Raw genomic sequence first — 26,502 nt, forward strand, 5'->3', positions numbered from 1 at the left:
AAAAATTTAAAGAAAAATTATTCTTGCATAAAAAACATGAAAGAAATAAAGAAGAAATACATTAATGAACGAACTGTAGAAAAAAAATCACCATTTAATTTTTGTTTACATTTTTTAATTTAAATAACTGAGGTAAAAATTATTCTAGCATAAAAAAACGCAAGAAAGAAATAAAGAATAAATAAGTTACTGAATGAACTGCAGAAAATATATGCATCAACATTTGAATTTGTTTCAATTTTTTATTTAAAACGGAAAAAATTATTCCACCATAAAAAAACCATTCGTTAAAAATATTGAAAAGCCAAGAACCCCAAAAATGAATATATAAAACACGAAAATGCTCAGAACATTTTCTCTCTTTTTTTTTCAAAATTTTTTTAGTGTTCGTGTATTTGCAATGCTAAAGATTTGAGCTCGCCGCTTCCCGCCCCCTCTGCCGATTTGCATATGGAATATTCCTGATTCCAATATACGGAATGCCAATAAAAATTGGCTTATCATATATTATCGAATGGAAATGCTGCTTCCGTAAAATGTCAGGGTGTGAGTGCATAGGTTTTGAAATGCTTTCGTGAACACTTCAGCTAACTTGCACATAGTTTTAAATATTTATTAGACGAATTTATTCACGTATATAGGAAGTTAATGGGTATATTGTATATAAATATTTATGTGACTGTATTGACACTCGTGTGTGTATGGGCATTTGCTTATATGTATTACTACACACACACATACAGTGTATATATACATTATATATACATGTATATATATATATATATATATATATATATATATATATATATATATATATATATATATATATATATATATATATATATATGTATATATATATATATATATATATATATATATATATATGAAATTTTTATCACACCGTGATTTATATACAATCATGAAGCTACAAATGTCGCTTAATATCGAAATTCACGCTACCTCGGTATATCTCCGTTGGAGAATTGTCGCCGAAGGGGAATTTATATAAGTGATAAATGAATTGGAATCGTGATGGCTCAATGGTTTATTCAACTGGAGTCGACTAAACCAGGCTTGAGCCATCTCTTGATGGCTTCCAATTCATTTATCACTTATATAAATTCCCCTGGAGCCAATTCTGAATAGGCTTTACGTCGAGGTAACGTGAATTTCAATATTATCACTTATATAAATTCCTTCGGCGACAATATATATAATATATATACCGATATATATATTTATATAATAATACATTTGTATATTCATGATTGTATATATATATATATATATATATATATATATATATATATATATATATATATATATATATATATATAAAAGTAATTGAGTGTTTGTATGCTGTGCTAGAAATCAGACCCGCTTGACAGACCCAGACAAAATTTGGCACGCGCCCCTATGTGATCCCAGGAAGGTTATAACTAAAAATCAAACCCCTACCTTCATGACAGACCTCAAACCCAGACAAATTGAGTGAAATTTTCGTTTTACCAATTCTATCAGGTTTTCCTTCAGGTGATTTATAGGTTAATGATAATTTTTCACCTGAGCGCTCCAGGTTTTCTTCCGGGCATTGTCAGATGTATGATTAACCTGCAACAATAAATCCCCTATGGCCTATAACATCAATTTTTTATCAGAATTTACATGAATTTTGATCATAATTTATGATAATTATCAATATAATTGTTTATTAACAATCACCTCGATAAGATCAACATTGAAAACCTATATCGATAATTGCTATAGAAGAGATCCACCTTCTGTAGTAACCGGACCTGATACAAGGACACCTGGGCCGAGAGCGCCTTCCCCATCTGAGCATGCTAGTAGCTGCTGGCTAACCCCGACGTGCAAGATACACGGTGTTTTCTTTTTCTTATTCCTTCAGATGCAAATTTATACATTAATTCGTCTGTTTCGTCTTCGTTTTAACCTACGGAATTCGCTATAGCGACTGCTTCGTGAAGTTACGGTGACGTATTTCGTTATAAAGTCGGTTTAAATGAGGTCTGGAAATAACTATCGGGCAGTTTGGCAACAACACTTACACCACGTCCATCAACTTCAACACCACTACCACAGCACACACCAACACTTTCAACCTCATGCAACCACCTCTACCAAACTCTCTCTCTCTCTCTCTCTCTCTCTCTCTCTCTCTCTCTCTCTCTCTCTCTCTCTCTCTCTCTCTCTCAGACAATTAGGTTTTGACTTATTGCAAGCAAATTATGCTTGCAATTTCTCTCTCTCTCTCTCTCTCTCTCTCTCTCTCTCTCTCTCTCTCTCATTTATAAATTCCCTTTATGAATGGGGTTAAACATCAAGGTGCACTAGAAAAAGAACCAAGAATATTTAGCACCAAGTCAGTCGTTCTCTCTCTCTCTCTCTCTCTCTCTCTCTCTCTCTCTCTCTCTCTTTTAACAAGGTAAGTGCCTGTTTTATATACATATATATATATATATATATATATATATATATATATATATATATATATATATATATATATATATATATATATATATATATATATATATATATATATATATATATATATATATATATATATATATATATATATATATATATATATATATATATATATATATATATATATCAAGACAGAATTATTAATCACAGGAAAGAAGAGCATTTTCAGTAATGGTACATATACATTGCAGGACAAAACAGTTCAAAGGAGATGCAGGAAAAATTTTCTGAGTAATTCAGAGTTCTCCCGGGCAGCACCGGGTTGGTCAGCCAGTATGTGTATATATACATGTGTGTGTGTGTGTTATGTATGTTATATTGAAATGAACACATATGTATATATATACATTTATATATAAATGCATATATATGTTTGTAAGTGTATATATGTGTATATAAATATATATACTGTATATGTATATGTATATATATATATATATATATATATATATATATATATATATATATATATATATATATATATATATATATATATATATATATATATACACGCACACTCACAAGCATTCTCACTTAAATCATACTGGCAACGGAAGACAGGGAGAGACCACAAAGATAACGATAAATAAAGACAATTAAAAGAGAGAAAAAGGAATTCGGGAGTCGCAGCCATAAAACCAAGCGTGGCGGAAGTCCTTTTTACTTCATGCTTGTTAATCTGCTTTCCGCTGGAGCAAGCAAATGCTTGCAATTGCCACGGTATTTATTTTAATTGTAGTTTCACCACGCGACGTAGGACATTGGGGAATGGATTAACTTTCTCTCTCTCTCTCTGTCTCTCTCTCTCTCTCTCTCTCTCTGTCTCTCTCTGTGTGTATTGTGTGAAAATTTTTGCATGTAGTTACAGTATAGATAGTATGTTATATATGCCTGCAAATTAGTGTATATATATACGTATATATATATATACATATGTATGTATGTATTTATATTATATATATACAGTGTATATATATATATATATATATATATATATATATATATATATATATATATATATATATATATATATATAATTTCTTTCTGACTCAAGTCAGGATCGAACCCAGGTCTCTCAGGTGGAAAGCAAGGGCGTTATCCACTAGACCTGGGTTCGATCCTGACTTGAGTCAGAAATTTATTTCTGTTCCACACGTGATTGTGTGTTGATGATTTCTATATATATATATATATATATATATATATATATATATATATATATATATAAAATATATATATATATATATATATATATATATATATATATATATATATATATATATATATATATATATATATATATATATATATATATATATAATCTAATCACCAGTACATTAACCAAATATACATTAGATTCAGAAAATGTCGTTTTGCGTGTGTATGTGTGTGTGTTGCGCCCATTTTGGAAAGCACGTATATAAAAAGGCAATGAAATCTCGAAATATATTGGTGCTTATGAAGCCTGTATTTTACGTACATTGTAACCAAGGGCTGTGCGTTCCTATTCTATATACTGTAGTTCGGTGTTTATGTGTCGTCATAGAAACATGATGGGTCTCTCTCTCTCTCTCTCTCTCTCTCTCTCTCTCTCTCTCTCTCTCTCTCTCTCTCTTTCTGCTATTATTCCCCCACCTCTAGCTTTCTGTCTCTTATTTTATTGTTCCTACCTCTCTCTCTCTCTCTCTCTCTCTTTATATATTTTTATTCCTCTCTCTTTCTCTCCTCTCTCTTATTTATATTATTTTTAGTCCTCTCTTTCTCTCTCTCTCTCTCTCTCTCTCTCTCTCTCTCTCTCTCTCTCTCTCTCTCTCTCTCTCTCTCTCTCTCTCTCTCTCTCTCTCTTTATATATATTATTCCCCCTTTCTCTCCCTCTTATTTATATTATTATTCTCTCTCTGCTCTCTCTCTCTCTCTCTCTCTCTCTCTCTCTCTCTCTCTCTCTCTCTCTCTCTCTTATTATTCCCCCCACCTCTCGCTCTCTGCTTATTTTATTGTTCCTATCTCTCTCTCTCTCTCTCTCTCTCTCTCTCTCTCTCTCTCTCTCTCTCTCTCTCTCTCAATTTCCTGGTGTTGCTGCTGCGCGAGAATGCTGGGCAAAAAGGGAGTTTCCTGACGTAGGCGTAAAAGTGTGCCAAGATCTTTTTATTCTTTTTATCTTCTTTGTCGGTGATGTTATTAATACTCGCTTTATATATATAATATATACACATATATTGTATGTAAACTGTCCTTGTGTGTTTTTTCTTTACCAATACTCACATGAATATTCCTCTTTTTGTAATATTTTCTTAACACTGTATTTTGTGATCAAAATTAATATTGACTCTATTTTTTTATTAACATTAATACTAACACTGTATTTTATGATCAACATTAATATTAACACTGTATTTTATGATTATCATCAATACTAATACTGTATTTTATGATTAACATTAAATCCCTCACTCATAATTATTATAGACCAGTTCTTTGATAGTTTTACCGTTTAAATCCAGCTTTTTAGAGATGAAAAAAGAAACGGGAAGGATTATTAATTATACTGATGGTATTCCAAGAAATTCCATAGTCAAAGAAACAAAATAAATATCTGGGGTTTGTTTTATTCTCATCCGTGAGTGACAGAAGGCCGCCTTTATATGTCCTGAAATTCACTTTCTTGAACATATGAAATAATATGTCTTAGTACTGAAAGACTTCTTAGGGGGGGGTAGCGCCATCAGTGCACCTCACACAGTGCACTGTAGGCATTACTTAAGGTTCTTTGCAACGTCCCTTCCTTAGGCCTCTAGCTGCAACCCCTTTCATTCCTTTTACTGTACCTGTGTTCATATTCTCTTTCTTCCATTTTACTTTCCACCCTCTTCTAACAGTTGTCTCTTAGTGCAACTGTGAGATTTTCCTCCTTGTAAAACCTTTTACTGTCAATTTCCCTTTCAGCGCCGAAAGACCTCAGAGGTCCCAGCGCTTGGCCTTTAGCCTAAACCCTATATTCTATTCTATACTATTAGCATTGAAAGAAGATGTCCTTTCCAATTACATCTGGAGAATAAATTTATTATTGGTATTTAAACTTAGTCCATTTGATCCTTTGGTGTGAAGATTATACCTTATTTTCTGTAGATTATGGTTTAGATCTAGTCATGTCGCTTATAAGGTTTTTTCCACGATTTGTAGTCGTCTTGCCTGAAAAATAATTTTCTATAGATTATAGTTTAGATATAGTCCTGTTGCTTATAAGGTTTTCCCACGATTTGTAGTCGTCTTGCCTGAAAAATCAATGAATGGCTATTGAAAGTCTCCGATTCCGTTCTCTCGTCATTAGATCAGTAAGGCCTACTTCAGCCTGCTCTCTTTCTCTTTCACATTACCCATCCACCTTTTCCCTTTAAGCCACAAACGTCCACACTTGCTTACATTAAATACACTTTCACGTGTGTATATATACACACACACCCACTGCTATAACTTCCTTCTTTCAGGACCTCTTCTACCAATGGGTGTAGTGTGAAAGGGGAGGTGGGGTTTGGGGAAGACACACCCCTCTTCAAGAAGGGATTGGGCTGGGGAAGGGAGGTAGGTAGCGGGGGGACGTGGAGGGGGTTAGTTTTGAAAATCATCCACTTTAATCCTTAACTTCACACTATCAAAAAGTCCAAGCCTCGTCTTGTAATCTAATCAGGGTTCCTTACCGTGTCCTGTTCCTCCTCCCCCTCCTCCTCCTACCTACCCCTCCTCCTCCTCCTCCTCCTCCTCCTCCTCCTCCTCCTCCTCCTCCTCCTCCTCCTCCTCCTCCTCCTCCTCCTCCTTAGCGTTCACCCCTCGGGAGTGGTGATAGGGAGAGAACCACCACGTCCCTAAGGTTAGCAGGAGAGGTAAAATGCTTCACCTCAGCACGCATCCCTGTGGGTAGGAGTAGGAGTAGGAGTAGGAGTAGGGGCAGGGGTAAGTGTAGGGGTAGGGAGAAAGGTATAGACCCCCCTCCCCCGGCCTCTCAGGTAAGTAAAGTTTAGAGTAATGACATCTTGGCTTCAATGGAGGAAGGTCAGTGAGGAGGAAAAAACTGTGAGATGAGCGGGTGATGTGAAGAGGGGCTGGATAGATAGGGAGATAGAGTGATGATAAAGAGAGAGAGAGAGAGAGAGAGAGAGAGAGAGAGAGAGAGAGAGAGAATGATACAAAGGTAGAGACAGATGAAAGGGCAGGGGAGATGAAGACGATAAGATAAGCGCGAGGGCATGTTGATAATAGGTTAAGGTGACAAAAAAAATGTGTATGTAATGAATTCCCATTTTCGAAATATCAGAGACACAGAGATTAAAAACTAAAAAAGCATAAAAAAAGTTAAATATGAGAAAAACTGAAGTAATGTAGAATTATAAACTGGCTCATTTGTGGGACTAAAGTCGCTTGAAAAGAAAGAAAAATAAAGCTGCAATGTAGATGTGTGAAAAGTATAATCGGAAAATGCCTCCAAGAATAAGAAATAGTATATACATATAAAATGCCTCCAATATACATATACAGAAATGAATATATATTTATATATATATATATATATATATATATATATATATATATATATATATATATATATATATATATATATATAGTATATATAGTGTGTGTGTGTTTGCTTGTGTACCTACACACAAAATAAATATACAAGGAAGAAAGAAACAAGTAAACAAAACGAAACAGGTACAAAAAAAAAAAAAATCAAATAACCAGCGGTGGTCGAGACCAGCTACATTTATGTAAGGATAATCGCCAGCAGTCTTTTGGGGATGGCCTACCCAGTCTGAATATAAGGAATACAATATAGCCCTCCTTGGCTGATCGATCGATAAGTCAGTCTGTCCACAAAATGTAGTTCCCTCGGTTTCTCTGCCTCTCCCCTCTTTCGTCTGACTTTTACTTGCTCTTCTCTTGAGGTTTCGAGTCTTGCTCTCAAGATGTGGATCCCCTCAGGGGGGGTAGTGCTGTCAGTGCACCTCTTGCGGTGTACTGTAGGCGTTACTTGAGGATTTTTGCAGCAAAGCGTCCGTTAGGCGAATAGCTGCGACCCCTTTCATTCATTTTAGTCATATTCTCCTTCTTTCATCTGACTTTCTACCCTATTTTTCCTCCTGTTTACGCCTTTCAAACCTTCTTTACTTTCGGTTTCCCTTTCAGCTCAAAATGACCTCATAGGTCCCAGTGCTTGGCCTTTGGCCTAAATTCTATATTCCAATTCTAATTACTTACCAACAGACTAAATGAAAGCTGAAAGCAAGGGGTTCGTTTATTTCCGATGTTTCAAGTACTCTCTCTCTCTCTCTCTCTCTCTCTCTCTCTCTCTCTCTCTCTCTCTCTGAACAAACTGGTTTTTAAAGGAAAACTACTGTATACGATTCCCGGCGTGGCATATCTAAGAGATGGAATCAGACCAAACAATTATTGCATTTTGCTTCTTCTTTCCACGTACAGAGCATTTCCCTAATTGCCAATTGTACTTTCTCTCGTTTCTCATCCGGCTTCCTCCCCTACCTTTCGTCAAAGGCTGGAGAGAGCGAGAGAGAGAAAAGAATATTTATCCCGTTGCAATCCTCTGGATACCTCAATCACGGTCATTTGAATTTCCAAGTAGTTTCTTGTTTTACAGTAGTGACGAGAAGGGAAGGGGGTCTGAAATGGAAGGGGGAGGAGGAAGAAGAAGAAGAAGAAGAAGAAGAAGAAGAAGAAGAAGAAGAAGAAGAAGAAGAAAGAATAGGAGGAGGAGAAGAAAGAGGAGGAGGAGGAGTAGAAGTAGAAAGAATAGGAGAGGGAGGAGAAAGGGGAGGAGGAGGAGGAGGAGAAGTAGAAAGAATAGGAGGAGGAGGAGGAGGAGGAGAAGTAGGAGGAGGCGGAGGAAGAGAAAGAGAAAAATGTGGAAGAGGAGGAGGAGGAGGAGGAGGTAAATTACGAACAAGAAATTAGTGAATAAAAAAATTGCTTAGAAAAAAAAACAAAAGAAGAAGAAGAAGAAGAAGAAAGAGGAAGAGGAGGAGGTAAATTACGAACAAGAAAAGATTGGATGAATGAGAAAAAAAAAGAACAAGAAAGGAGGAACACGTAGAAGTTTAGAAAAAAAGGGCAGTCATCACGCTTAATGTTTCTCTCGTGGGGATTCCGTTGTGGGAATAAATGATCGTAAGATGGGAAGATGATCTTGTGGGCCGAGTTTACGTGTGGGGAATGTGGGATATAGAATTTTTTTTTTTTTTTTATGGTAAAAACGCGGTGGAACGGTCTATCTCATTTTTCTGTGTAGCCCAGAACTGATGGAAAAATGAGACAGAGAGAGAGAGAGAATTTAGATTTTAATGATAGTAATTATGTCAAGATGCTGCTGATGATTATGAGATTATTACCGGTAATGTGTAAAAGCAGTAATAGTTTCTCTCTCTCTCTCTCTCTCTCTCTCTCTCTCTCTCTCTCTCTCTCTCTCTCTCTCTCTCTCTCTCTCTCATCAAGAAAAGGGTTCACGAAAAGAAAAACAGAGAGCCGAAAGTATCCAGTCATCACAGAAGAGCAAATGATACCTATGCAACGGCACACCCTCTTTCTGCTCTAGCATTCCTGTTCCTTCTACCTTTCCTGAAGAAGGAGAAAGAGAAACGAGGGCGTCAAATAAGTAAAACCGGGGGAAATAAGAGAGAGATAGAGAGAGAGAGAGAGAGAGAGAGAGAGAGAGAGAGAGAGAGAGAGACTCAAGAAACAAGGAAAAGAGAATCGCAGGTAAGATGAAAAGAGAGAGAGAGAGAGAGATACGAATAAGATAAAAAAAAAAAGACTGAAGAAAAGAGAGACAGGGAGGGAATGAGGGGTGCAAAAAATAAGGAAAAGAGAAACGTGGTAAGATAGAAGGGGAGAGAGAGAGAGAGAGAGAGAGAGAGAGAGAGAGAGAGAGAGAGAGAGAGAGAGAGAGAGAGGACTTTCACATGAGAATCCCTTTGATACCATAATCACGGTCATTTGAATTTCTAAGGTGATTTTTCCCGACAGGAGCGAAAGGTCAGAAGGGACTTGGGAGAAAAACAAGAAGAAGAAGAAGGTGAAGAGGAAGAAGTAGATGATGGGGAAGGAGAAGAGAATTGTGAAGATGAAGGTGTAAAAGGGTAAAAGAGATGAAGGAAAAGATGGAATAGAGAGAGAGAAATACGATGAGCGAGGACAAGAGAGGAGGTAATTAAGGAATATGAAGAAGAATAAAATAAAAAAAAGGAAGGAAATGAAGAAGGTGATGAAAGGAAATGGGAAATAGATGAAGACGAGGAAAGATGAAATGAAAATGAGTTAAAGGAGAAGAAAGATGATAATAGTGAATTACAAGAACACGAGAGAAGAAGATGCAGGTTTGATGATGATGCGATGAAGGTGGTTATTCCGTTTCATTCTTGAGAATTATATTTATTGTGATATTTCTCCTCCTCCTCCTCCTCCTCCTCCTCCTCCTCCTCCTCCTCCTCCTCCTCCTCCTCCTCCTCCTCCTCCTCCTCTTCTTCTTCTTCTTCTTCTTCTTCTTCTCACAGGACTTGTTTAGTCCTGTTGCCGAAGAACCTACAATAAATTGGTGAAAAAAATATGATGGGTCCCTTATGCCTGTGGTATTTCTGAGTCCCTCTCTCTCGATCTATATATCTATCTACCTATCTATTTTTCTTTCTATCTTTTATTTGTCTGTCCATCTATCTATCTATCTATCTATCTATTTATCCATTTATTTACTAGTGTACTTGTTTGTAGTATTTAATTTTATGTTCAGAAGTTCTAAAACAGCTAAATTCCTAACTCTCTCTCTCTCTCTCTCTCTCTCTCTCTCTCTCTCTCTCTCTCTCTCTCTCTCTCTCTCTCTCTCTCATATCCGTACGTGTCACAGCGGCAAAAAGAAAGAAAGAAAGAAATAGGACAATGAATAAAAGATGAATTAATGACACTGACCGAAAATCTGCGTGTCTGATCCACGCCTTCGATTGAATACAATGCAAACTCATGAATCTAATATTTGTCTTCGGTGCACTGTAGGCGACATTTAAGGGTGTTTGCAGCGTCCCTTCCTTAGGCCCCTAGCTGCAACCCCTTTCATTCCTTTTACTGTACCTCCGTTCATATTCTCTCTCTTCCATATTACTTTCCTAAGCCCTCTCCCAGGAAGTGATTCATATCGCAACTGCGAGGTTTTCCTCTGACTGTCAGTTTCCGTTTCAGCACTGAATGACCTCATCATAGGTCCCAGCTCTTGGCCTTTGGCCTAAATTCTGTTCTATTCTACTCTGTTCTACTGTATGTAATTGTGGGTATTCCTTCCTCTGGGGACTAGCTGTAATGCACTACATATCGTCACGCTTCTTAATAACGTATATTTACTTCAGTCTTCCCAACACCGTGACGCTTTCGTGCACGAAAGTTTACGTGCCACCGCACGAAGGCGGTTTTTAAATATGTGTTATCGAGGTAATCGCACGTTGCGGGATTACGTCGCGCACGAATCTTTGCATTATTTATATCTGTTAACGGTTGCGATTTCTGTCGTGGGAAGTCACGTCGTTCGTGGGAGATTGCTTAATTAATTATTGTTGTGAAGTTGATTGTGGCGTTCTTACATGTCGCTGGGAATCCCGCATATTACTTTTTTTTTTTTTTTTTTTTGTAGGTTCGTGTTGAAGAGTTTGACCTTTTTCATCTTCTTTTTGTTGTTGTATATTTTGTCCCTTGTTTTAATTTTCATGTATTTTATTGTCATAATTTCGTTCTGTGTATATTTACATACATATGTATATATATATATATATATATATATATATATATATATATATATATATATATATATTATATTCTATATACTGTACATATATATATGTATATATTTGCTTCAAAATTCACAGTAGATATATATATATATATAAATATTATATATATATACATATATAATATATATATATAATGTTAGTGTGTATATATACATTTTCTAATAAAGTGTACAATTATCTTTATTTACATTTTCAATAAAGTGTCCAATATCTTCATGTACACACACACACACACACACACACACACACACACACACACCCACGGACTCGTATTCACCTTATAGAAATCCACGTGACTAAAGGAATCCGTAAGCGAGGAAAGAGAGTTAGTCGCCTATATTCTTATCCACTAACTGATCAGCCACCATCCCCTTATCACCCGAGGTATATCTTCCCTCTTATCAAAACCTTCTTATTTCCGGAAATTTGAGATTGGGATTAATTAATTGATTGGTTTATGGCTACTAAAACTGGCGTTACAGTTGAATGGAATGGTATATAGAATTTAGGGCACAGGCCAAGCGCTGGGTCCTTTGTGGTGGTCAGTAGGCGCTGAAAGGGAAATTGAGAGTAGAAGGATTTTGAAAGGTGTAACAGGAGGAAAACCTCGCAGTTGCACTATGAAACAATTGTTAGGAGAGGGCTGAGGAGTCAATGGAAGAAACAGAATATGAATGGAGGTACTGGGAAGAAGCTTGTATTGAGGCCAGCAGTTTCAAAGAACTTTAAGACCGCCTGTGCGATTCACTGAAATTCGGTTTGGGAGTCAAAGTGAGGCTGGGAAGACTGGGACCCCGATTCCGTCGGTTTGAGACTGGGACTGTTAGCTGTTAGCTCTTTGGGTTGTCCCGGAAGAGATTAGCGCTGAATGCAGAGGCTTCAGAGGTATCAGTGTTTCCTTTTAAGAGGCTCAGAGGGTGGAGCAGGCGGAGTAGGAGACATAATGGAAATTTGGTTAAAATGGCAACCATACCAGATGAACTTTTGCTAAAAGGACATTATTATTATTATTATTATTATTATTATTATTATTATTATTATTATTATTATTATTATTATTATTATTATTATTATTATTATTATTATTATTCAGAAGATGTACCCTATACATATTGAACAAGACCACCACAGGGACCATTGACTTGAAATTCAAGCTTCCAAAGACAATTATTATTATTATTATTATTATTATTATTATTATTATTATTATTATTATTATTATTATTATTATTATTCAGAAAATGAACATTATTCATATGGAACAAGCCCATCACAGGGGCCACTGACTTGAAGTTCAAGCTTCCCAAGAATATTATGGTGTTCATTCGAAAGAAGTAACAGAAGGTAAAGGGAAATACAGAAAGAGGAGATCAGTTATTAGGAAAACAGATAAATTAACAAATAAATAAATAAATAAATAAATAAATAAATAAATAAATAAAAATGTAAATAAATTATTAAAATACTAGTTGAATTGCATTAGGCTAGTATATAATGCACTGCATCTTAGCTTGAACTTCTGAAGTAGCTGGTCTGTGAAACCATTTATGTTGTTGCACGTAAGAGATAATATGTAAGCGTATGATTACGTGAAACACTATATACTGCATGGGCAGACGTACATACCTATTCTTTGGAAGCTTGAATTTCAAGTCAATGGCCCTGTGGTGGGCTTGTTCCATATGAATAGGGTTCATCTTCTGAATAATAATAATAATAATAATAATAATAATAATAATAATAATAATAATAATAATAATAATAATAATAATAATCTTTAAAATAATAATAATAATAATGTTCTTGAATCTCAAGACAATGGTCCTTGTGGTGGTCTTGTTCCATATGAATAGGGTTCATAACCTGACGCTTGGTCTTCAAGATCTAAATTTCATAATCAATCAACAACAACAACAACAACAACAATAATAATAACAACAACAACAATAATAATAATAATAATATTCTTTGGATAATAATAATAAATAAGTTCATCTTCTGAATAATAATAATAATAATAATAATAATAATTAATAATTGAATTACAAGTCAATGGTCCCTATTCTTTGGGGCTTGAATTTATGAATGGTCCTTGTTCATCTTCCATATGAATAATAATGGTTCATCTTAATAATAATAATAATAATAATAATAATAATAATAATAATAATAATAATAATAATAATAATAGATGAAACCAAGCTACCTTCACTAATCATCAGGGGATGGATGACGAAAAATCACTGTCAGTGGCGTGGTGGATATTTTCATCCCGAGAATTATCGTCATTAGTCATTCTTTCCAAAGAGTAACAGGTGACGTCCGTGCAAAAAAATAAAATAAAATGGAGAAGCTTATTTTAAGAATGAATTATGGTTCATTCTTCGTCGTACAGAAGATTATACATTAGGGTAATGCGACGAGTATATCCAATGACAGACATGCGATGGTCATTGCTTCTTTGTCTGGGACATTGGGACATATCTGCTGGATTATCATTGCAAGCTCAGTGATAATATATGTATATATATTTACATATATATATATGAATATATATATATATATATAAAATATATATATACATAAAAATATATATAAATATACATATATATATATATATATATATATATATATATATATGTGTGTATATATATGTGTGTGTGTGTATAAACATAAATAAATAAATATATACACGCACGCACGCATATATATATATATATATATATATATATATATATATATATATATATATATATATATATATATATATATATATATATATATATATATATATATATATATATATATATATTGCCCAGGTAATTCCTTGGGTGCAGTTGCCCTCAGGTTCCAACTTCTTTTATGACTTGTATGGCCTAGTGGGCAGCGCCCTGCCTTTCAATTGAAAGACCTGGGTTCGATCCTGATGTGAGTCAGAAATTTATTATATATATATATATATATATATATATATATATATATATATATATATATATATATATATATATATATGTATGTGTGTGTGTGTGTGTGTGTGTGTGTGTGCGTTAACGAAAGACACTTGAGCTATATTTCAGGAAGAAGCTTTTGCATAAATCTTATGCATTGTTTGGCAGAGAAGCTATAGAATTTTTTTCCTGCCTCTGTGTTCCTTGATCAGTACGAACTAAGTTTTCCTCAATTTCTTTTTCCATGTTCATTGTATTCCGTGGCTTGTTCCTCCTGGTTTTTGCCAGACTCTGATGCATTTAATGTTGATGGTACATATGATGCAACTTTATATATGATGATATCGATGGTAATACAACTTTTAATAATTTGATGTTATTCAGGTATGATGAAAGCTTTTCAATATGCAACTAGGATGAATTGACCTACTTTTGTACCTACGGTTGATTTTGCAAATGATATGCATTGTCTTTTATGTATAATGTGCACCTTCAATAAGTACGTTAGGTTATATGCAACTCGAATGAATGTATTCATTACCTCCGTAGGAGGTTTGTGCTGTCAGTGCACCTCACGCGCGGTGCACTGTAGGCATTACTTGAGGTTCTTTGCAGCGTCCTTTCCTTAGGCCCTTAACTGCAACCTTTTTCATTCTTTTTACTGTACCTTCGTTCATATTCTTTCTTCCATCTTACTTCCCATCCTCTTGTAACAATTGTTTCATAGTGCAACTGTGAGGTTTTCCTCGTTACACCTTTCATACCTTTTCCTCTCCATTTTCCTCTCAGTGCTGAATGACGTCATCATAGGTCCCAGCGCTTGGCCTTTGGCCTAAATTGTGTATTTATATATACTTTATATATGAGTTTTCCATTCATTACAATCTGCAATTCACGTAAGTGTCCGCTATCCGATGTGCAACTTACAAAGGCACTTTATGTGTAAAGTTGGGTATGTAATATGCAGTTTGCAAGATAATCTTTTGGAAGTTTTTGCTCTCCTCTTTGTGACCTGTCCGACAGCAAATGAATGAAGGCCCAGGAATGTAAGTTGGCCCGTGACAAGACCCGACGAAAGAAAAATGATAACAGACCGGGGTCATTATTTAGAGTTGCGAGCCCCGCACGCAATTGTGCGTGGCTTTAAAACCACACGGGGACAGTGTTTTATGGCCCCGATTTCGGCTGATGTATTATGTATCACTTTTCCTCTTGGTGAATCGTGTTCTTGTTTCACAGGGGGTTTTTGACAGAGGATTGCTCAGTGCTCTGCTGTCGCGCGGTGAAGATTTGTTAAATTCGTTTGTGTTAATATAGAACCTTTTTTTTTTAAGGTGACGGGGAATGGACGGACATAGACACTTCTGTAGACAGACAGTGGCCTATCAATTTACACTTTCTCTGATGAGTCGTGTTATACAGGGGATTGCTCAGTGCTCTGCCGTTGCACAGGTGATGATGTGTCACTTTTGTTTATGTTAATATTGGAGTCCTTATTTTTTTTTTAAGGGGTCAGGGAATGTACACTTGTGGTAAACAAACAGGGCTTGGCTTATCAAATTACAATTTCTCTGATAATCGTGTTTTACAGGTGTTGCTCATTGCTCTGTTGTTGCACACTGTACTGATTCGTCACTCTTTGTTACATTCATTTGTGTTAATATTTAGGAGTCTTTTTTTTAAGGGGATGCGGAATTTACACTCTGGTAAACATACATTGGCTTATCAAATTACACTTTCTCTGATGAATCGTGTTTCCACAAGCATTGCTCAGTGCTCTGTTACACACGTAAAATACGTCACATTCGTTCGTGTTAAAATGGAAGAACTTCTTTCGTGAGGGGACGGGGAATGTACACTTCCGGCAAACAGACGGTGGCATATCAAATTACATTCAGTAGTTGTTTCAAATGTGTCTGAGGTTTTCTCTTTAGTGTCGTTTTACTTTTTTTTTTTATTCTGGGACTTCTCTTCGGTAACAATACCTGCCGTATCACGTTACAATTGTTGGTTTGTAATGTTTTTTTTTTTTGTAAGGGCAGTGGTTGCATGCATTATACTTCCGGTGACAAGGAAGTTACATGATCTGAATTGCTGAAACGTGTATGAATTTTTTTTTATTTTCTCTTTTTTGTCTGTTCAAACAGATATTTTATTGCAGGTAGTAATCGATAATTAGATTCTTTTTCATTTTGTTTTGTCCGTTTTTCTGTTTAAACATATTTTATTGAAGGAAGTAATCGATAATTAGAGTTTTTTTTACTTTGTTTTATCTTTTTTTTCTATTTAGACATATTTAATTCAAAGGGTAATCGACATTTATTTCCAGTAACGTGGACTGACCGGTTTTATCACGTTTCTTTGTTTGCCGAAATCTGAAATATATTCTAGCCTGTTTATATGTGGTATAAGCATTTAATGCCTTCTACTAATGGTGACCTCAGCTGATGTCATGTTATTTCCTAGGTTCAGATTCGAAGTTGAAATTTTCCAGTTTGTTTTGGTTTTCTAATTTTCGTGTTGTTTTTCAAGTTCAGTTTTCACCAGATACTGTTTAGTAGAAATGGTATCTTTTCTTCCATTTCTTTCTTGTGGAATCAGTATCAAGTCTTTCGTGATGTACCATCTCTGTTGGTGAGCTTCTACCAGTTTTGAATGAAATTTAGCTTTTTCCCAGATGTTAAGAGCATAGAATTTGTTTTTTTATATATTGTCGTAAGTCCTTCTCTCCCCTAGCAAGATTTATTTGTTTATTTGTCATCATTTTCCTTCTCTTTGCTATGGAAAATTTTTCTGAATCCACGTCCATCCGTTTGTTTTCAGGTTATGGCTTCCAGAAGATTTCAGCAGCTTCCAGTATTTTGATTCCAAATGTACAAATTGCGAATCGTCGTATCTTTAACCAAGGAGAATGTTATCAGCTCATGAAATAGGTGGTTCAAGTGCTCTAGGGAGATACCTAGAATTTTAATCAATTATTATATGTTAAAGTACCATTATTTTTTGTCAGAGCAGTAGTTTTCATCATAATACAAATATGCATAGAAATCTTTTACAGTGTCTTCCCCGCTCCGTAAGGGGTGGTAACGTCAGTGCTCTTCACGTGGTGCACTGTAGGCATTACTTGAGGTTCTTTGCAGCGTTCCTTCCTTAAGCCCCTAGCTGCAACCTCTTTCATTCCTTTGATTATGCCTCCGTTCCGTTCATATTCTCTTTCTTCCATCTTACTTTCCACCCTCTCCTAACAGTTGTTTCATAGTGCAACTGCTTTGAGGTTTTCCTCCCGTTACACCTTTCAGACCTTCTTACTGTCAATTTCTGTTTCAGCGCTGAATGACTTAATAGGTCCCAGCGTTTGGCCTTTGGACTCAATTCTATATACCAATCACAGCGTCTTCCAGCATCCAGAACAACAAAAGGAGTGACTCTGTATTGACAACACCTTGTATTTCCTTGACAGCAACCTCAGCCAACACTGAAAAGCAATCCGCAAATGCAACGAGGCGTCAAGAGAAGAGAGAATAGAACATAGGATTTAGGCTAAAGGCTAAGCACTGGGACCTGTGAGGTCATTCAGCGCTGGAATGGAAATTGACAGTAAAAAGGTTTGAAAGGTGTAACAGGAGGAAAACCTCGCAGTTGCACTATGAATCAAGTGTTAGGAGAGGGTGGAAAGGGAGGTGGAGGAAAGAGAATAATAACGGAGGTACAGTGAAAGGAGGACGCCGAGCATTTGGCAAATGGGGACTTTTTCTCTAAGTCTTTGTCGCCTTGAGACTCTGCAGTCATTTGCGGAAGTTGAAAGTCACGTGATCTAAGCCTTGGAGCAATAGGAATGGGAACGCCCTTGCGTCGTAATATTAATGGGAACTTCATTCTGTCGTAATAGTAATGGGGACTTCATTCTGTCATAATAGTAATGGGAACTTCATTCTGTCGTAATAGCAGTGGGAACTTCATTCTCTCGTAATAGCAATGGGGACTTCATTCTGTCGTAATAGCAATGGGAACTTCATTCTGTCGTAATAGCAATGGGAGCTTTATTCAGTCGTAATAGCAGTGGGAACTTCATTCTGTCGTATTAGCAATGGGAATTACTTCTGTTGTATCAGGTACCTTCTTATGTCTTATTGGGAATGGGAACTTCCTTCTGTGGTAATAGGAGTGGGAACTCCCTTCTGTCGTAATAGTATTGGGAACTTCATTCTGTGATAATAGGAATGGGAACTTCTTTTTGTCGTAATGGGAATGGGAACTCCCTTGGGTCGTGATAAGAATATGAACTTCCTCTTCTCTTAATGGGAATGGGAACTTCTTGTCCTCTTTGTTCACTGAGTGGAAAAGCCCAAGTGTCTGCCAGCATGGAAACAGATATTAAGGCGATGGACATTCAAGGTGTTAACAACACCATTTATCCTACCTCGCTTACTCAGTCATTCTCTTACACACTGATGCAACACTTATACACACACACACACACCTACACTTGCAGCGCAACGCAGCCCCGAAAAAGAGGACGATAGTCAATAACCTGCTAATGTAAAAGGCCCGGTATACAAACCCGCACCGGAATTGTTTCTATGCATTTCACCCTGGGAATTGACACGAAATATATTTTAATGGACGCGAGATCATAGCGAATGAAGGGGAGGGGGATTCCGACCCCTGCAGCTGTATCAAAGAGACGAGGAAAAACCAGGAAATATGTTGAAAATGCTGTGTGACCTTATTTCTTTTTTTGTTTATATATATATATATTTTTTTTTTTTATTCACGCGTGATGTGTCAGTGGTAGGGAGATGGAAATTATTCTCGACAGCTGGACTCTTATGAAAATATTCTTGTGTTTCCGGAAATTTGATAATCTGTTTTAGCCTGATCGACTTGTGGGGTCAATAGTGGATATTCCTCAGAAGAGAGAGAGAGAGAGAGAGAGAGAGAGAGCTGGTTTTGGACGTTCTAGAGAGAGAGAGAGAGAGAGAGAGAGAGAGAGAGAGAGAGGTGGGTTACGAAACGCCATAGAAAAGGTGAGAATGCTGGTTTTGGACATTCTGAGAGAGAGAGAGAGAGAGAGAGAGAGAGAGAGAGAGAGAGAATATGTATCAGGGAATTGGTGTTTCAATAAATAAAAGTGAAAGGAAAGGATGAACAAAAAGTGGTGGGGAAGATAATAACAATTATGGCTTGAACGAAAGCTGAGAGAGAGAGAGAGAGAGAGAGAGAGAGAGAGAGAGAGAGAGAGAGAGAGAGAGAGAGAGAGAGAGAGACGATAACACAGCGAATAAGCGTAGATTTGAGGAGGTCCTGTCCTCTAAAAATTATTTATAATAATGGATAGCACGGCTTTGGAATATTGGAATTGTGAAAGTGGAAAGAGAAAGGTAATGGAAAAGAAATGGAAAGAGAAAGGTAATGGAAAAGAAATGGAAAGAAATTAGTAATCCACGCTTAAGAAATCTGTAATGACGAAGAAAAGACTCAGTTCATGTTTTCAACGACTAAAGTGGGACGCATTGAAGTGATTTCCTCTGCGTTCCCCCGTAACCAAGACATCTGCTTTTGTTTCTCTCTCCTCTTCTTGTTTATCGTCTTCCTCCCTTTTTAATTTCCGTCACACAGACACAGACACAGACACGGGCACACAGACACACACAGGCTTCCTCCTCCGATGCGACCTTCACCCTGCTTCTGATTCGACATGTCAAGGAAGAGATTAATCTTCGAGCAATAGCCGTGACAGGGATTGCATTTTGTGCTGTTCCTGCCTCTGACTTATGTGTATGTGTGTGTGTTTGTATGTGTGTGTTTGAGAGAGAGAGAGAGAGAGAGAGAGAGAGAGAGAGAGAGAGAGAGAGAGAGAGAGAGAATATGTCAGGGAATTGGTCTTGCAGTAAATAAAACTGAAAGGAGAGGATGAACAGGAAGTGCCGGGGAAAGATAATACCAATTATGGCTTGAACGAAGGTTGAGAGAGAGAGAGAGAGAGTGAGAGAGAGGGTGTGTTATGTATAATATTTGGTCAGTGTCATTTAGTTCATCTTGTAGTCTTTGCTCTCTTCCTTTCTTTCTTTCGCCGTTGTGACAAGTATGGATATGAGACAGACAGCGAGAGAGAGAGAGAGAGAGAGAGAGAGAGAGAGAGAGAGAGAGAGAGAGAGGAGAACTTGACAAGAGAGAGAGAGGGGGGGGAGAGAAAACAGATACCGTATAGAGGAGAACTTAACGAGAGAGAGAGAGAGAGAGAAAAGAGATACTGAACAGATAGAGGAGAGAACTTAACAGAGAGAGAGAGAGAAAAACAGATACTGTATAGAGAGAACTTAAGATGAGAGAGAGAGAGAGAGAGAGAGAGAGAGAGAGAGAGAGAGAGAGAGAGAGAGAGAAAAGGGGTGGTGCGTTACGTATAATATTTGGTGTGAGGAAAATGATCGTATTTGTTTCACCCTTCAGTTCGCAGATAATAAAAGTAAATATACTGAGAAAGAGAGAGAAGGGTGCAAGGTTGTTTCTGTGTTTATACACGCGTATGTGTGTATGTTTTTTTTATTTTTAATCCAGAGGTAGGTGCCTGGCAAAATGGCAATATTTATTTTACACCTGCAACCATTTGCCATTTTATATATCGGGTGGAAAACGCTTCTGGTAAAAAAAATTTGAAAGAAAACTTATAGACTTTGAATTTCAGCGGACTGGGAGGCGTTCCTTGACCTCTCTCTCTCGCTATTCATCAAATTAGAAAAATCGAGTCATTATATCTAGGGAAGTGATCTTATCTGGCCAGCAATCTAAGTTAGCCAATTGAGGAAACTTTTTTGGATTGAAGTGGGCGAGAAAGAATCTCTCTCTCTCTCTCTCTCCATGTTAAGTTTCTTCTACACAGTATCTCTCTCTCTCTCTCTCTCTCTCTCTCTCTCTCTCTTCTCTCTCTCTCTCTCTCTCTCTCTCTTCATGTTAAGTTTCTTCAGAATCTTCTCTGTCTCTCATGTTAAGTTCTCTTCTACACAGTATCATCTCTCTCTCTCTCTCTCTCTCTCTCTCTGTCTCTCTCTCTCTCTCTCTCTCATGTTAAGTTCTCTCTCATGTTCTCTCTCTCTCTCACATCTCTCTCTCTCTCTCTCTCTCTCTCTCTCTCTCTCTCTCTCTCATGTTAAGTTTCTTCTACACAGAATCTTCTCTGTCTCTCTCTCATGTTAAGTTCTCTTCTACACAGTATCATCTCTCTCTCTCTCTCTCTCTCTCTCTCTCTCTCTCTCTCTCTCTCTCTCTCTCTCTCTCTCTCATGTTAAGTTCTCTTCTACACAGTTATCTCTCTCTCTCTCTCTCTCTCTCTCTCTCTTCTACACAGTATCTCTCTCTCTCTCTCTCTCTCTCTCTCTCTCTCTCTCTCTCTCTCTCTCATGTTAAGTTCTCTTCTACACAGTCTCTCTCTCTCTCTCTCTCTCTCTCTCTCTCTCTCTCTCATGTTAAGTTTCTTCTACACAGTATCTTATCTCTCTCTCTCTCTCATGTTAAGTTCTCTTCTACACAGTCTCTCTCTCTCTCTCTCTCTCTCTCTCTCTCTCTCTCATGTTCTCTCTCTCATGTTAAGTTCTCTTCTACACAGTCTCTCTCTCTCTCTCTCTCTCTCTCATGTTAAGTTCTCTCTACACAGTATCTCTCTCTCTCTCTCTCTCATGTTAAGTTCTCTTCTACACATTATCTCTCTCTCTCTCTCTCTCTCTCTCTCTCTCTCATGTTAAGTTTCTTCTACACAGTATCTTATCTCTCTCTCTCTCTCATGTTAAGTTCTCTTCTCACAGTCTCTCTCTCTCTCTCTCTCTCTCTCTCTCTCTCTCTCTCTCTCTCTCTCTCTCTCTCTCTCTCTCTCCCCCATGTTAAGTTCTCTCCTACACATCTCTCTCTCTCTCTCTCTCTCTCTCTCTCTCTCTCTCTCTCTCTCTCTCTCTCTCTCTCTCTCTCTCATGTTAAGTTCTCTTCTACACAGTATCTCTCTCTCTCTCTCTCTCTCTCTCTCTCTCTCTCTCTCTCTCTCTCTCTCTCTCATGTTAAGTTCTCTTCTACACATTATCTCTCTCTCTCTCTCTCTCTCTCTCTCTCTCTCTCTCTCTCTCTCTCTCTCTCTTCTCATGTTAAGTTCTCTCTCTCTCTCTCTCTCTCTCTCTCTCTCTCTCTCTCTCTCTCTCTCTCTCATATGTTAAGTTCTCCTCTGTACACTGTCTGTTTTTTCCCCATATTGCTAGAATTTTATATGTTCCATAATTTCACTAGACCATTCGAACGCCATCTATTATCTTGTAGCATAAATAAAAGGTGGGATCTATCTTTCCATTTCTCATTAATTTTTTTTAACCACAATTGTTCTTTCATGACTTCATTAGATATCAGTTATAAAAAAAAGCAGTCCTGATGCGACACTGAAAATGGGTGGTAAATATTCAGTAGATTCAGATGAAGAAGACTGGTTATATGAAACCAGTCTTCTTCATCTGAATCTACTGAATATTTTTAAAAATGGGAGACAGTGAAGTGAATCCCAGAGAGATGTGACAGTGAAGTGAATCCCAGTGAGATGCGAGGCAATTAAGTGAATCCCAAAGAGATGGGAGGCAGTGAAGTGAATCGCAAAGAGATTCAAGGAAGTGAAGTGAATCCCAAAGAGGCACAATACAGTGAAGTGAATCCCAAAGAGACATGAGACAGTGAAATGTGTCCCAAAGAGACGCGAGGCAGTGAACTGAATCCCAAAGAGATCAAGGCAGTGAAGTGAATCCCAAAGAGATCAAGGCAGTGAAGTGAAGCCCAAAGAGATCAAGGCAGTGAACTGAATCCCGAAGAGATCAAGGCAGTGAAGTGAAGCCCAAAGAGATCAAGGCAGTGAAGTGAATCCCAAAGAGATCAAGGCAGTGAAGTGAAGCCCAAAGAGATCAAGGCAGTGAACTGAATCCCGAAGAGATCAAGGCAGTGAACTGAATCCCAAAGAGATCAAGGTAGTGAAGCGAATCCCAAAGAGATCAAGGCAGCGAAGTGAATCCCAAAGAGATTCAAGGCAGTGAAGTGAACCCCAAAGAGATTCAAGGCAGTGAAGTGGATCCCAAAGAGACGCAAGACAGTGAAGTGAATCCCAAAGAGACGTGAGGCACTAAAGTGAATCCCAGAGAGACAGTGAAGTGAATCCTAAAAAGATGCGATATAGTGAAGTAAATCCCAGAGATGCCAGACAGTGAAGTGAATCCCATAGACTCAACCCAGTGAAGTGAATCCCAAAGAGATGCGAGACAGTGAAGTGAATCCCAAAGAGACACAGGACAGTGAAGTGAATCCCAAAGAGACACGAGGCAGTGAAGTGAATCCCAAAGAGATGCAAGACAGTGAAGTAAATCTCAGAGAGATGCGAGACAGTGAAGTGAATCCCAAAGAGATGCGAGGCAGTGAAGTGAATCCCAGTGAGACATGAGACAGTGAAGTGAATCCCAGAGAGACGTGAGACAGTGAAGTGAATACATAACCAGTAAAGAGACCAAACTGAAGCCTCAAGTAGATGCCAGACTGTGAAATCAGACCTCAGTCAGAAGTGAGAAAGTGAAGTGAATCGAAAAACAGATCTGAGACAGTGAAGTGAATCCCAAAGAGACGCGACACAGTGAAGCGAATAAAAAATTAAAACAAAGACGGTTCGCGGCGAAACGAATCTGCATCCAATTCGAGACACTAAACTGAATCCCGCAACAGTTAACAGTGAAGAAGAGTCTCCCAAACGGCAATAAAAAGATATCGAAGTGACTCAAGCAAAAGACTCATTCAGATGAGTCCCTGAAGTGATTCCTGTGAAATCTTGTCCCTGAAGTGAGTCCTGTGAAATCTTGTCCCTGAAGTGAGTAATGTGAAATCCTGTCCCTGAAGTGAGTCCTGTGAAATCTTGTCCCTGAAGTAAGTCCTGTGAAATGTTGTCCCTGAAGTGAGTCCTGTGAAATCCTGTCCCTGAAGTGAATCCTGTGAAATCCTGTCCCTGAAGTGAGTCCTGTGAAATCTTGTCCCTGAAGTGAGTCCTACGAAATCCTGTCCCTGAAGTGAGTCCTATGAAATCTTGTCCAGGAATTGAGTCCTGTGAAATCCTGTCCCTGAAGTGAGTCTTGTGAAATGTTGTCCCTGAAATTAGTCCTGTTAAATCCTGTCCCTGAAATGAGTCCTGTGAAATCCTGCCCTGAAGTGAGTCCTGTGAAATCTTTTTTCACTGAAGTGAGTTCTATGAAATTTTTTTCACTGAAGTGAGTCCTGTGAAATCTTGTCCCTGAAGTGAGTCCTGTGAAATGTTGTCCCTGAAGTTAGTCCTATGAAATCTTGTCCCTGAAATGAGTCCTGTGAAATCCTGTCCCTGAAGTGAGTCCTGTGAAATGTTGTCCCTGAATTGAGTCCTGTGAAATCCTGTCCCTAAAGTGAGTCCTGTGAAATCCTGTCCCTGAAGTGAGTACTGTGAAATCCTGTCCCTGAAATGAGTCTTGTGAAATGTTGTCCCTGAAGTAAGTCCTGTGAAATCCTATCCATGAAGTGAGTCCTGTGAAATCTTGTCCCTGAAGTGAGTCCTGTGAAATCTTGTCCCTGAAGTGAGTCCTGTGAAATCCTGTCCCTGAAGTGAGTCCTGTGAAATCCTGTCCCTGGAATGAGTCCTGTGAAATCCTGTCCCGGAAGTGAGTCCTTTGAAATCCTGTCCCTGAAGTGAGTCCTGTGAAATGTTGTCCCTGAATTGAGTCCTGTGAAATCCTGTCCCTGAAGTGAGTCCTGTTAAGTCCTGTCCCTGGAGTGAGTCCTGTGAAATCCTGTCCCGGAAGTGAGTCCTGTGAAATGTCCCTGAAGTGAGTCCTGTGAAATCCTGTCCCTGAAGTGAGTCCTGTGAAATGTCCCTGAAGTGAGTCCTTTGAAATCCTGTCCCTGAAGTGAGTCCTGTGAAATCCAGAAGCCGCCGGGCGTCTCTGAAGCCTTCAGATAAGGCATCTTTACTCCTTAATGATGGACGAGAGGTTCCTGGTAAATTTTGCATAATTATTCATGTCCCTTATTTTAGACGGTCTACTTTTAGACACTGGGCCGTTAAAGCAGCAGGTCTGCTTGCCTGGCCTTGTTGTGTTTGTGTCGCTTGCAGATACTTATTCCCTGTTGCTACAGGAGGTAATAATTTCGATATTATTATAATTATTATTTTTTTAGCGTTAGCACTGATGAGGAACACCGTTCAAGTTTTCGAAAGTCTTTGTTTATTTTACATAGTAATATATTTACTATATAATTGTGGATTTTTATTACACAGATTGTTTTTCACGAAATTGTGACTCTTAGCGTTATTTTATTATTTTATTATTATTTGGCGTGCAACGCAAGCCTTCCTTGACTGAAAAATATCTTATACAAAAAAAGAGAAAGGCAGAGTTTAGGATAGGGAAGCACAGCAAAGTACTGATAAACATTAGTGAAAGGTGAACAAGAAAAGAGTACCTTGGCGCATTAAATATTATTCATACGACTGTGAGTTAGTTAGCTCGTTTGCAATTCTATTCAGTACTCGGAAAAAGGCCCGTCTTAGTTAATTAGTTATTTATATAATTTTGTGGGGGGTGAATAAATGCATGAACATGGGTGATTGGGGTGAAATATAACTGGCTTCACAATTATAACTGCCTTTTTATGAGTTATATATTATACCAGAAAGGCGCCTGAGGGAATTCCATTTGACACCATTTTATAAAACCTGATAGCATCCCACTTTTTATGAATCCCGTAGGGGGGGGGGGGGCGTTGGTAGTGCCGTCAGTGCACCTCACGCGCGGTGCACTGTAGGCATTACTTAAGGCTCTTTGCAGCGTCCCTTAGGCCAGCTGCAACCCCTTTCATTCCTTTTGCTGTACCTCCGTTCATGTTCTCTTTCTCCCAGTTTCCTTTCCACCCTCTCCTAACTGTGAGGTTTTCCTCCTGTTACACCTTTGCATCCTCCTTACTGTCAGTTTCCCTTTCAGCGCTGGATGACCTCATAGGTCCCAGCGCTTGGCCTTTAGTCTAAATTCTATATTTCATTCCATTCCTAATCGTCACAGGATGAGGAGCTTAACTGTTGGTAGCACAGCCTGATTCAGTGTTGAGGTTTCTTGGTGTTAAGTCTAGGATTCGTTTGCTTGCCAGTGGTATTATGTTGTCGTGTCTTTTATAATGCTTGAGGCATTTT

At 37.7% G+C, this 26,502-nt stretch overlaps 1 protein-coding gene across 1 annotated transcript in view; it reads left to right on the forward strand.

Annotated features, from left to right (window-relative positions):
* Nucleotides 1-6,546: 6,546 nt before the first annotated feature.
* The window catches only part of LOC136825099 (uncharacterized), a 96,606-nt gene continuing 76,650 nt past the window's right edge, over nt 6,547-26,502 (forward strand). Inside the window, exons 1-6 of the mRNA XM_067081143.1 lie at nt 6,547-6,556; nt 8,157-8,447; nt 9,522-9,651; nt 23,300-23,422; nt 23,541-23,734; nt 25,224-25,313. Of these exons, the coding sequence (XP_066937244.1) occupies nt 6,547-6,556; nt 8,157-8,447; nt 9,522-9,651; nt 23,300-23,422; nt 23,541-23,734; nt 25,224-25,313 (838 nt within the window). The remainder of the gene's footprint in view (nt 6,557-8,156; nt 8,448-9,521; nt 9,652-23,299; nt 23,423-23,540; nt 23,735-25,223; nt 25,314-26,502) is intronic.

Source organism: Macrobrachium rosenbergii, chromosome 37 (assembly GCF_040412425.1).
Source record: "Macrobrachium rosenbergii isolate ZJJX-2024 chromosome 37, ASM4041242v1, whole genome shotgun sequence".
NCBI lineage: Eukaryota > Metazoa > Arthropoda > Malacostraca > Decapoda > Palaemonidae > Macrobrachium > Macrobrachium rosenbergii.